Source organism: Haliotis rufescens, unplaced genomic scaffold, assembly GCF_023055435.1.
Source record: "Haliotis rufescens isolate VD_foot unplaced genomic scaffold, xgHalRufe1.0.p SCAF_14, whole genome shotgun sequence".
NCBI classification, from domain to species: Eukaryota; Metazoa; Mollusca; class Gastropoda; order Lepetellida; family Haliotidae; genus Haliotis; species Haliotis rufescens.
The window spans coordinates 17318945-17331082 of record NW_025963824.1 but is presented as its reverse complement, the minus strand read 5'-3'; the positions used below and the strand labels follow the sequence as shown (position 1 = coordinate 17331082).

General features: G+C 39.1%; 1 protein-coding gene across 1 annotated transcript; it reads left to right on the top strand.

The window, feature by feature from the left end:
* The first annotated feature begins 618 nt into the window (after window positions 1-618).
* Window positions 619-11557, top strand: LOC125379136. Its single transcript, XM_048395075.1, has 4 exons — window positions 619-756; window positions 6151-6273; window positions 6979-7056; window positions 10983-11557. The coding sequence occupies exons 1-4, from the start codon at window positions 696-698 to the stop codon at window positions 11453-11455; spliced, it is 735 nt and encodes a 244-aa protein (XP_048251032.1). The 5' UTR covers window positions 619-695; the 3' UTR covers window positions 11456-11557.
* Window positions 11558-12138: the final 581 nt, after the last annotated feature.

The window sequence follows — 12138 nt, the reverse complement described above, 5'->3', positions numbered from 1 at the left end:
ATCAAATGGACAAAGTGAAGGTAATACAGGTACAGTTTACTCAGTATAAACAATGCTGAACTCCTCTCTGTGAAACGTATATATATCATTCAGCTGTAACGTTACCACCCTACAACGAAGTACCAGGTGACTCACAACTCCTATAATAGTCCCCGTGTTTCGTTTCAGCAGATATCACACGTGCAGCAAAATCACTTACTTATCAGTTTGAATCATCAACATGGAGTGTGATACGTAGATATCGTATGGCGATAGTCAACATCTGCATCATGAACCAGAGAAATCAAGAAGTCATGTGTAAAATGAAACGAACATGACTCTATCATATCTACCTAAAAATCTGCAACAGGCGGCATTGATCGATGAAACACGACACAGATTACCACGACGCCACACGAGAGCACGGTTGGGATACTTCACATCAACTTGTATGCCAGATAGCCGGACGTGTAAACTCGTATGTGTGAACTGCTGTTGCATGTATGTTGAAGGATATGATTACAACTGATGATTTATTTGTGTGTGAAACAATCATGATGGCAGCACCATGATTGGTTGGTTGGTTTGTTGTTTAACGCCGCATTCAGCAATATTCCAGCTCTATGGCGGCGGTAAGAACCAAGACGATAGTGTTAGATCCTGGAGGAAAACAAATAAATGTGACATGAGACTTAGTTGAGTTGTCATTACCAACAATGGTGGGGATAGGAATATCAACGTTGGCAGCCGCTATCCTGCTTGCTTCTCAGTCTTCAGGTAAGTTTAAATTGTTTGGAAATTATTTATATATTTATATCTACTGTCATTACTACGTACATATGCTTTGTATTCCTCAAATGTTTGTAGCAGTACTTTAACCTATCAACAACATGTTCTTCTATGCCATCTAAGGCTCTGTCCAAAGGTGAGTTCTTTGACACTGATCTGTCATTCGTTAGTTCCTACTTTTGGTCGTGCTTAGCAACATAGAGGGTATATGTATGGTCGAGTGACCCCTTGGCCGTTCATGGATCGAGTGCCAGATGTGTCCTCCATCACTCAGGGCACCCTGCATATGCATTGTACAGCTGGCACGGCACAATATGACTGAAATACTGCGTGAGAACCCCAGACGCAATTCACACAATATGTCATGTGTAACACAATTCTAAGAGGGTCCCCTGATGGATGCTGTGTGGCCCCTGTGTGCATTCGAGATCGCAAATATATCAATATATGCCGAAGATATCTATTGCCACGTATCAGTCATCAGTGATAGGCCTTAACCACGTGTCTTAATGAGGGCACCCTACCATCTGATCATTTCAAATGTTAGACTAATTTTATAAGATTACTAAGAGTAAGTGATCACAATTGTATATCGCATCGGCAATATTGCAGCCATAACGCGATGAGAACAAGTTAGTTATTATATAACACCTGTCGACAATGGACAGTAAAACAGCAAGGTATATATCACAGTATTGGGGTTTAAAACAAACCAGATCAAAATTAAAACAAATGTATTTTCAATAGATTAGTTAATTTAAATTAAAACGAGCAACTGAAGCTAGACCACGTTACTGGGAATCATGCAGACTTTCAGTGCTTTTGGTTACTGCATGATTCTCAAGTGGTTATATGGACTGCTAACCAATATTAAAAACAAACAAACTATAATCAAGGAAAGATAAGTCAGTTATTTAGATTGTCTTATTTACTAAAACTGACAGTTCACATAAAACATGATTGTTTTCTAAATGTTATTTTGAAGAACTAAGTCAATTGAAGCCAATGTATAAAATATTTCAGAAAACATGTAAAACATACATACGTGTGACGTCATTAATATTGGAAAGCATCTAAGCATCGTCAAGAATGTTGCCTTCAGTACGTCAAGAATGGCCGTTGCATTAGATCGAGTTATCTGTATGGCACTAGGAATCAGTTGGGTTACACGGGTGTCTTTGTTGAATTGTTAACTTGAACGATAGAAATTATTTAGACCATGCAAACGCGATATGTTTAGCTCTCGAAGAGATAGAAATGCATGTCTACCAACAAATGATAACAAATCATTATCACAGATTTAACCAATGAATTCTATAATGTGGATTACACTGCGTATCTTTGGCTTATGTAGCCATATAACCGTTGACAAATAATTGGGGCATACCAGAAACATTACACTGTACGTGATACATCATTTAGGGGTATCTGACAACACCTGACCTGACTGTGCTGCAGAGCGAGAAACTACGCTAGAGCTATGTGGTTGGTCTCGAAAGGATAGCCGATTTCAATATTGTAATTTAAAACCTTCCTTCTCTTTAATATCTGTTTAGATCCGCATCCGTACACGTTTCCATGATGCCAGTTTATGTGCAGGTCATAAAACATTGATACAAGTAATGTATACAATATATATATAGTATGTTGCAGTGTAAACGAAAACCTGCTTATTGTGCCACTGGCTGCGCTTGTTTACCAGAGAGATTTGACAGTAACTACTGCGTCAAAAGAGAGATCGTATTGTAATTATATTATCTTTGTGCAACTCTATTGTCTGTCACAGGTGAGGTCGTAGTGCTGCACGTAACTCATATATGTGCAACTATAAATAGGGCTCCGGTCCTGTCTTACACTTAAAAACAGATAACACGTGGTGTCGTCTAAGGTAGGAGACCATGTCCGAAATATGCCCTTGGTCACCAAACAGGGAATGGGTACTCTGTTGGATGAGAGGGTAATGTGATGGTGCACCTTCTAACTGCTGATCATGCGACAGCCTGGTCTGTGTACTCCCCATGGGGTTTAGAGGGAAACATGAGTACACACTGACTCAAAGACCTTGGTAATATAGTGAGTATTCATTTGTTGAGGTGCGATGGGTAGCCTAGTGGTTAAAGCTATACAAATATTTAAATTCAAAATGAACAACAGAATCAGGCGTATTTCTGATTTCCAAACATAATGTTAACATGTCCCATTTTCATTATGGGAACGATCCGGGAGGGTAGCCTGATGGTTAAAGTGTTCTCATCGATTCTCCACATGGTTACAATGTGTGAAACCCATTTCCTGTGTCCCCATGTCGTGTTATTGCTGGAATATTGCTCAAATCGGCGTAAAACCATACCCACTCACTCATGTATTTGGTTAATAGGACCTGGCACATTGAATTTGTGTCATGTGTAATCTTTATCACAACAGGAATGTGTTGACACTTTCGTCATTCACCATACCTATTTTTTGCGTGCAGACCCACCTTAAATTTTTCTGCAAAATGTATGAACGGATACATTAGATTGTCTTGTCTGATAGGCATTTCTTAGAAGACACGTGTATCGTTGTTCATACAAGAGACATAGATATCTCTCTCTGTTGATAAGATAATATTATTCAAGAAATTATAGTCACTGTAGTTCCCAGTAAGTTAGCAAAGTCAGTGGAAATAACATTGATAAACAAGCTCAGATCAAGCCAAAACTTCTTCACGTGCTGACGGGAAACAAAGAATTTATATCCATTTTCTCTAAGAACTTAGTTTATGTATTGTTCAGATATAGCATCGGAAGCTTTCTCAGAATCAATCAACATTAACAACCCTTTCGTATGTTGTGTCTTATTTTCGAACAAGAGCTTCATGTTTATACAAATAAATCTACCTGGAATGAATCCAGTTTGGTTCTCATGAATAACTGCATCCAGAGCATATGCTTATTGATATACATGGTTAGTTTTTATTTCCTAACGTGATAGGGCGCCAGTGTTTTTGTAGTCTTGTGTCTTTTCCCGATGTAGGTATACAGGTAATAATACCCATTTTCATAGTCAGGGTCAGTTGATTGTTGTTAAATGATTGTTTAATATATAAAAAAATCCAATTACCTTACAAACGCCACAAGGAACTCTATTGAAAATCCGCCTAACCCCAGAGTTTGATTATGTTTCACTGACCTTATGGCTCTGGATATTTATTCCATTTCAACTGCATTTTTCCCGAATTTTACTCGACATAAATTGTCAGTGTTGGCGTTTGCATTTCTTTATATATATCTAGAGTTTCTTCATCATTTTCGCTTTTACAGGTTTCATAGAATTTGACTAATCTAGATCAGTTTTCAATTTGTGACAATTTCTCTGTTATCTGAAACTTGATTATGAATAGATTTGCTGGTGTAGATTTGCATGTTTCCAGAAATAGAAATTCGTTAATATTAAACTTCAGAATCAGATGGTCAGAACCCAATATATATAACTTGTGTGTTTAATCTATGATAAAAAGGAAAAAATAACGCCAATCCAGAATGAGCCAAACCTGATTTAGTTTCAACTGACCAGAACGAGTTTCACTGAGCAAGGAAAACGACGTTAGAAGATGGTACTTGGTGTTACCCTGCCTTGCGCTCGGCAAAAAGGGCTAAAACAAGGGCTGGTCGGCTCGAAGTCAATATACTGTTTCTGGGAAGGGTATTCTGTTAAACTGCGGCATGGCATCTCAGTGGGTTAACATTATAAAATAGGCATCAGTCCGGACAAGTACAAACAGACACAGACACACACATAGACACACACACACACACACACACACACACACACACACACACACACACACACACACACACACACTTCATTTAGGGGGCACGGGTGGCACAGTCGTCTGAGGCGCCGCTATTCGATGTGCAGAGTTGCGTCCCCTGGGAAGGCCAGAAACCTATGATTGTGGGTGGGAATCCCGGTTCGGCCCGATTATAATTTAATGTTTGTCAGCACCATACCCGTGCTCGTGGGTTTCACCGAAGTGGTAAACGTCTGAGACCTGCATCACTTCGGGCTTTCCTCCCACATAAAGTTGACACGCCGTGATATACATGTAACTGGAATACTGTTAAAAGTGGCGTTAAACCCAACTCACTCACTCATTTCATTGACATACAGGGCCGTTACAAAGAAACACAACCTGCTGAAAAACATTGGATATGACACATCCTAGAGGTGTAAACTACTTCAACACTCGGGGCACAGCCGGAAACATTACAACTTGTCAGTTAATAACCATACATACATGTAGAGGCACAGACTTTAGTTTCTCACCACCAGTATGTACACAGCGGGTGTAATAACAGACCTTATTACCTGCCCGTGAAGAGATCACCCGTTTAATAAACATGCAGCTGTATTACGCATTGTGTAATTCCAAAACGCGTGCTTATGTACTCTCGGAACAAGTTTCACGAACAAATATTGAAAGCTCTCAACATCCCTTTGCTTATTCAACGACACTGCGTGTAGAAATGATAGATCACTGAGATGAGCTTATGCACACTCGATGACCCAAACAACCTTGTTCTAGGCTGACGTCACATGGCATTGTTTCGCCGATGGAACTTGCAACAAAATTCCACAAATTACGTCATCGGGTAGTGTGACGTAATTGTAAACTTTGAGGTGCAAGGCGCCGTTCCACAAGGCGATCGTACTGTAGCGACAGTCGTTAATCTATTTTAAAGTATGTGAGTTCCGATAACCTTAGCACTACGATAGTTTTGTGGAACGGACGCCTGAATTCCAAAGGTGGACCGTTGCATGGTATTAAATTCATACGTTTCAACTTTTGACGTGTTTGAAGTATTATTCAGTCAAACTCAATTAGATTATGCCATGGATCGTCAGGGTGTCAGCCTATTCACACTCAACAGTATAATTCTGAAAATGATATGAATGGCAAGTAATAAATAAAATACTCAACTCGCTCCCGTGTAAAACTAATTTTATGAAACTCGTGAATAGTTGTGGTATCTCACTCGTTTCATAACATGTACGTGTATTACATGGGAGCTCGTTTAGAATTCTATATATGTTGCATCTCATTCGGAATCCAACATCTGCTGCAGGATGTTTAGTGCTAGACACACACTGGCAACAACTGTGCAGCTGGAAACTAAAGTTATCATTATTTGTATTTGTACTGATCTCTGAAACTCCGGACTAGGTGTCCGTATCAGTTAAGCTGTATTTACCTTATTGCAGGTGACACTGTATATTCCTATGAGCTAGCGTGAAGTGGACATAGTTATATACATATAAATACTGACTTATCATGAAGCTATAGATTGCCTACAGTCAAGATGATGGCGAAAGAATTGATGATACTATTGCTCTTTGTAGGCGTGACAATTCGCAAGAACACTTCGCGGGTTCTGCCAACCTCAACACCATGCATTGCCACTCAGACGTTTCTTGATGAATTGCGACAGATGCTTAAGACGGAACAGAACACGTCGAATTCTGGTAAGACAGACTGTTTCCTCCGTTGACGTCCTTGTTTCTATATTTGCTGATGAATGTCCATTGTTTTATAAACTTAAAAGGCTGAGGCTGCACATAAAGGGATGATGACTGCCAAATGACGGAAACGTAGAAGTTGAACACATTCAAGCTGATGACACACTCTTGTACAGCCTACCGGGCAGGTGACGCCCTCAGTCAGACTTTTACCATGAGTTTGTTCACGTCGTTATTCTGACAAAGGCAAAGGGGTCCATTACTTTATCATGAAAACCAGGGGAAAGGCTAATATCGAGGAATTTTTTATCTCTGGGTTGTGTTTGCAAGTGCTAACAATGAAAGAGGAAATGTGAAAGTGCATCAGTGTTTATGAAAATAATGTTCTTTGTACAAGTAATCATGACAGCTAATCAACGAAATATTCATGTATTTCATATCAATATCCGTTAAAACATTACACATAAAATAGGGTATATCACAGAATATGAGTGTCTCTTTAGTATTAGTTTTGTAAATATATTATTGAAATTGTGTCCCGTGTAGCAGGGTCCGCCCAGGTGGAGTGAATCAAGGTTTATGACACAGTTTGTCAGTACATTTGTAGATTTTTCACAAACCAAGTAAATGTCCACAACAATTATCCACAATTCACACACCAATTACACAGACATATATGTATAATGATTTACCCATCTTTTTGTGTTACAGGTAAGGGTCATGGTGGTGCTATCTACACGCGATGGGGAAAAACAGAATGTCCGTCTAAAACGGAACTTGTGTATAAAGGTGAGATAAACCTGATATCCTCTATTCAAAGCATTCCTTTCTTATTTGAGTCAAATTGTGAACGGAGCTATGCATGCAGATATTGTCTAATCACATTGTGAAGTGAGCTATGCATGCAGATATTGTCTAGTCACATTGTGTAGTGAGCAACGCATAACGTCACCCTTCAAATTCAACAGAAAGTATTACCAATCCAAATTATGTCAGTGTAATGTTTACCTCCACTTTCTGACTGGTTGATCAGACAACCATGTTGCCATATTGCATAACCTGTTGTAAGAAGTCATGGCAGTTCGTACTTGCTTATCAAAACTTATTGTTTTCATTTAATTTTGTCCTTGCAATTGACATACATTAGCATCTTGTATTTTGTGCTAAAACACCATTATCATCAATAAGCAGGACAAGTAAACTTTATCTCCGGACAAGTGTTTCTTACTGTCTAGTTGTCCAGGGACAAGTTCACAAATTTGATATTTCCTCACCCTTGCTATGCATACATATATAATACACATGCTACTAGTCTAGTCATGATATATGCATATGCATATACACATTTTCTCATCAATTGTGTAGTAACCAGTGCGAACATAGATTGCCTAATCACACTCTATATTGAGCTATGCATACATAGTGTGTCTAATGGATTGATCGATAGATGTACGAACGAACGAACGAAACGAACGAACGAACGAACGAACGAACGAACGAACGAACAGACGAACGGATGGATGGATGGATGGATGGATGGATGGATGGATGGATGGATATTTGCAAAATATTTATGATAACGGTGCGTTTTAAATGTAAGGGATATATACCTTAATAAGATTAGGATTTTATATTCATTATATCTGCGTAACCACAAGTGCCTGACCATAATTAACCGTGTTTGTAATGTACAATGTACATGTATTTACATTGATTATCATTTGACAAGGTCCTTGTTCTATAAGAAATATATCTACTATGTCCCCCACACTACTCGACAAATGATGCGCTACTTTGTCAACATAAAGGTACGTCCTGACCTGATTGTAAAAAAAATATAGAAACCACATACGTCAAATCTACAACATTGCAAATCTTGGACTCGGGCTCATTCATCTGCACGGGTAATGCTTGTTTAGAACGAGTTCCACATGTACACAAAGTTCCAGTGATGGGTAATCGATTAAAATAAAGAATGAACAGACTCCATCGCACTAAGTTATAATTAAAGGTGTCACCCAGCAATACAGAATCATAAGAAAAACAATATTTTGCTACAATCGAAGCAATACAAATCAGTACTATGTATGCAACGAAGCTTTACGGGTTATTGTCCAAGCGTTGCAATTACTTGTATTATGGAACGCATATGTGCGGACCCACATTCTAGAAAAAAAATAACAAAGATTGAGTACATGTATCACACAAAACAAACTACAACTGTACGTGGGCAAACGAAAATATAGTCATGCACTTCAGATTTTCCAGTGCAATCTTGAATCATTTTCTTATTCTAGGACTAATACAAAAACGTCAAGATACAGAAACATTATCAGAGCAAAACGTTATTCGAACCGTTATTCGCACCGGAGGCAGGCATATGGGAGGCAGCACTGAATTCCGGAATTTTCGTGAAGAAGATTAATATGGTAGGAACCATCATCTTCAAGTTCAGGTTATGCACACATACAAGATTTACAAGTTCTCATCAATATTTCGAAAAACTGAAATACATAGAGGTTATCACGCGAGTGTGTTTGGGGATGGTAAATATCCTGCATTAGGAATAAACATTGTATTTAGCGAGCCTTGGCGAGCTAAATACATAGTGTTTATTCCTAATACAGGATATTTACCATCCCCAAACACACAAGCGTGATAACCTCTTTTTCATATAATGCCATTCTTTATTTCTGTGCTTCAAAATCGCTTTCCCTCACTCACAAACATTACCGAAACATTGCGAGTTTTCCTGGAATGCGCGCATTAATATTTATTACGTCACAGGGTAAGTGATGTGTCAGTCGGACAGTGACAGTAGCCAATATAGTTCCAACTGAAATATGTTTCTTATACAGTGGCCAAGCAACATATACGCAAAACAAAAATTGTTTTTAATTGTCTTTCGCGGCAATCCATCGGTCTGTCCGCTAGAGTAACTGCCCTTTGTCAAAGGGAAACTACTCTAACCCTAGTCTATGAGACGTCACGGCCACGGTCAGATGTTGTTGACAGTCGGTCTGTCCTGTCATAACGATAAGAAGTGTACTCAGATGTTCACATAGCGACAAAACGAAACAAGGTAACAATTCAAACATATTTCCGCCAAATCCAACTATTTTAATTTGTAGGGGTGTTTCAAGCCGCAGAGGTCTATAAGCACAGATATGGCTACGGATCCCGCTTGGCTAGGTGTCGTGCCCTCGCCAAATTGTTTCGAAATGTATATCTCCAAAGTTGCCAAAACTTATAAAATGCCTTAGCTACGTCACAGTTAGACACAGATTTTCAGTATATTAGACTGTTCTTTTGATAATGATAGCAATTATCCCTGTAGTTTATCCAGATTCCCGATGGTTAATTCTGACTCGATCGCCGAATGACGAGTGCGACGCCGTGTTTGTTTATAAACAGTGAAAGAAGTCCCTACGTGACCTTTGATATTTGCATCTCTATCCGCATATGACCCCAACGGATATCGTTTTTATCCGTTGGCTTTATCCTGCCGAGAAACCTACCCATTATATGATAAATCTAGTTATCACATATTTATTCTCTCAGGTAAATGCAAAGGGAGGACATCTAATGCTGTCAAAAGTCTGTCTATATCGTCGAGAGTCGTTGTTGGAATGGATAATTGTATCAAAGTAAAAATAACAATTATCACCACGTCCCGGGATGAGATAAGCATTGTATTTGAAAAAAATAAACTTAAACTGTATTTTGCGGCTTTACTTCTAAAACTAACTATAATTCCATGTTGTGGTACACGAAACAAGCGAGAGGAGCATGTTTTTGAATCGTCAACTTTTGCTATAGGTTTGTATCACCAAACTGCAGCTGGTAAAGTGGAGTTTGTTTCAATTTGGTAAGTTTGTCATTAATATATAATCATAATACATTAATATCATGCATTACCACTGGTCGCCGTTGACCCCGTGTACAAGAATAATATTTTTATGCTCGCATTGTTTTTATCCGCCACCGTCCAGAGAGCTGGGCGATTACTAGTTCTATGTACTTCATATATCATTTTATTGCAGTGATGTTACGGTTACACATTGCTTTGTCTTACGTTTACCTTTCAATCCTTCACTGCGTCGCGCATACATGCTTGTGCATACACACGTTATATTAAACGAGAAAGTCGGAAATGTCACTAACTCTTGCGTACATACCTTTATGTGACTGATCGATAGATGTCGAAGTGGTTCGTTGCAGCCATACAGGGATATGTGCAACGACTTTCCTGTTCCTCTTTCCGACATACAGAAACCAGTTTGGCAAATCCTCGCATAGGTGGCGACGTCTTAGAATGATCATTGGTGATTTGACAAATGACAGAAACCCGTGATCACGAACGTGCTTCTTTTTTCATAAAATTCTCAGAGTATATTTCAGGTATTTAGATTTTGAAACACGCACGAAATAACACCGGTAATGGTGACTGAGTTAAAGGTCAAAAGTTGCGATGTTTTACGATGAACCTAATTTTGCTTTGCCTAAAATGACAGTAGGTGAGATCTCAGGACAGAGAAGTGTATGTGAGTGCGCGATGATCATGAGTTTCATTCAACTTCAACATGAGGGCTCAAGAGGCGTGACTTATGTCCTTTTGGCACCCTTGGGTTTAAGCCAGATCCTGTATCTACACGTAAGTAACCACAACATGTGTGATGATTGTTTTGACTGAGCTTACTGTATCATTATCACAGGAATAGCTGGAGGAACTCACTACACACATAAGGCTGGCCCTGCTAATATCCTGTGTCTGCCTGAGAACCCCGAGTATGGAAACTACACCCCTGGATTTCAGATGGGTGGTGCCATCTATGGTACAGAATATGATACCATTGAACATTCCGTCATTTTCAAAAACCTGCATAACCATGACGTTCCCTGTGCCGTGTGTAGAAGTGGAACCAAGACAAGCGTCATCATGGTGCCTGCCAAGATGTCCTGCTTCCCTGGATGGCGTGTCGAGTACACGGGGTACCTAATGGGTGGCCATTTCAATTTTGCTGCTAGTGAGTATCTGTGTGTTGATGGAAATGCAGAGAAGGATCGAAGTGGCCATGAAAACAAGAACGGGCAACGCTTGTATCTTGTTGACGGTGTTTGTGGTTCCTTGCCATGTCCGCCGTACAAGAATCACTGGGAGTTAACATGCGCTGTTTGCTCCAAGTAAGCCACAGATTTGATACTTTGCTGACATATGTGAATATAGCATATCGATATATATGTGATATATATGGGAATTTTGTTAGCAATAAAACAAATGCAGACTGTTTATGTTATGATATAAATTCTTTCTGCATTGTTAGGTTCCATACAGGTTTTCGTTATTTTGGGAATTTTGGTTGAATGATGTGGCCAAATAGTTCAATTGAGGGTGGGATCACAAAGAGGTTGCAGCTATAGAATAAAGAGGTTGTAGCTATAGAATAACTATGTTCATTCAGTTTATTTTTTTCTCTTATGGTAATATGTTTAAAACACATAAGTAGGCCACACCACAATCACACAGGCAGCCTTATGTTTTATCCATGAACAGAAAGTGCGGAATGACGGATATAGTTTTAATTTAACACTTGCAAGACAACTCTTACCTGTCCTTCACTACATACATTCCAAGGCCAGGATACGTTGTTTCCACACTATTTCTGCTCATCCCTGAGTGAATGAAGCGAAAAAATACTTTCATTTAATGCCACTAGTCCCAAATATTTTACACCATCAAGTACATTTATGGTGAGTGATTGAGTTTAGTTTAACACTTTGTTTGTTGTAACGCCGCATTCATCAGTATTCCAGCCACATGACAGCGGTCTGAAATAATCGAGTGTGGACCAGAGAATCCAGTGATTTATA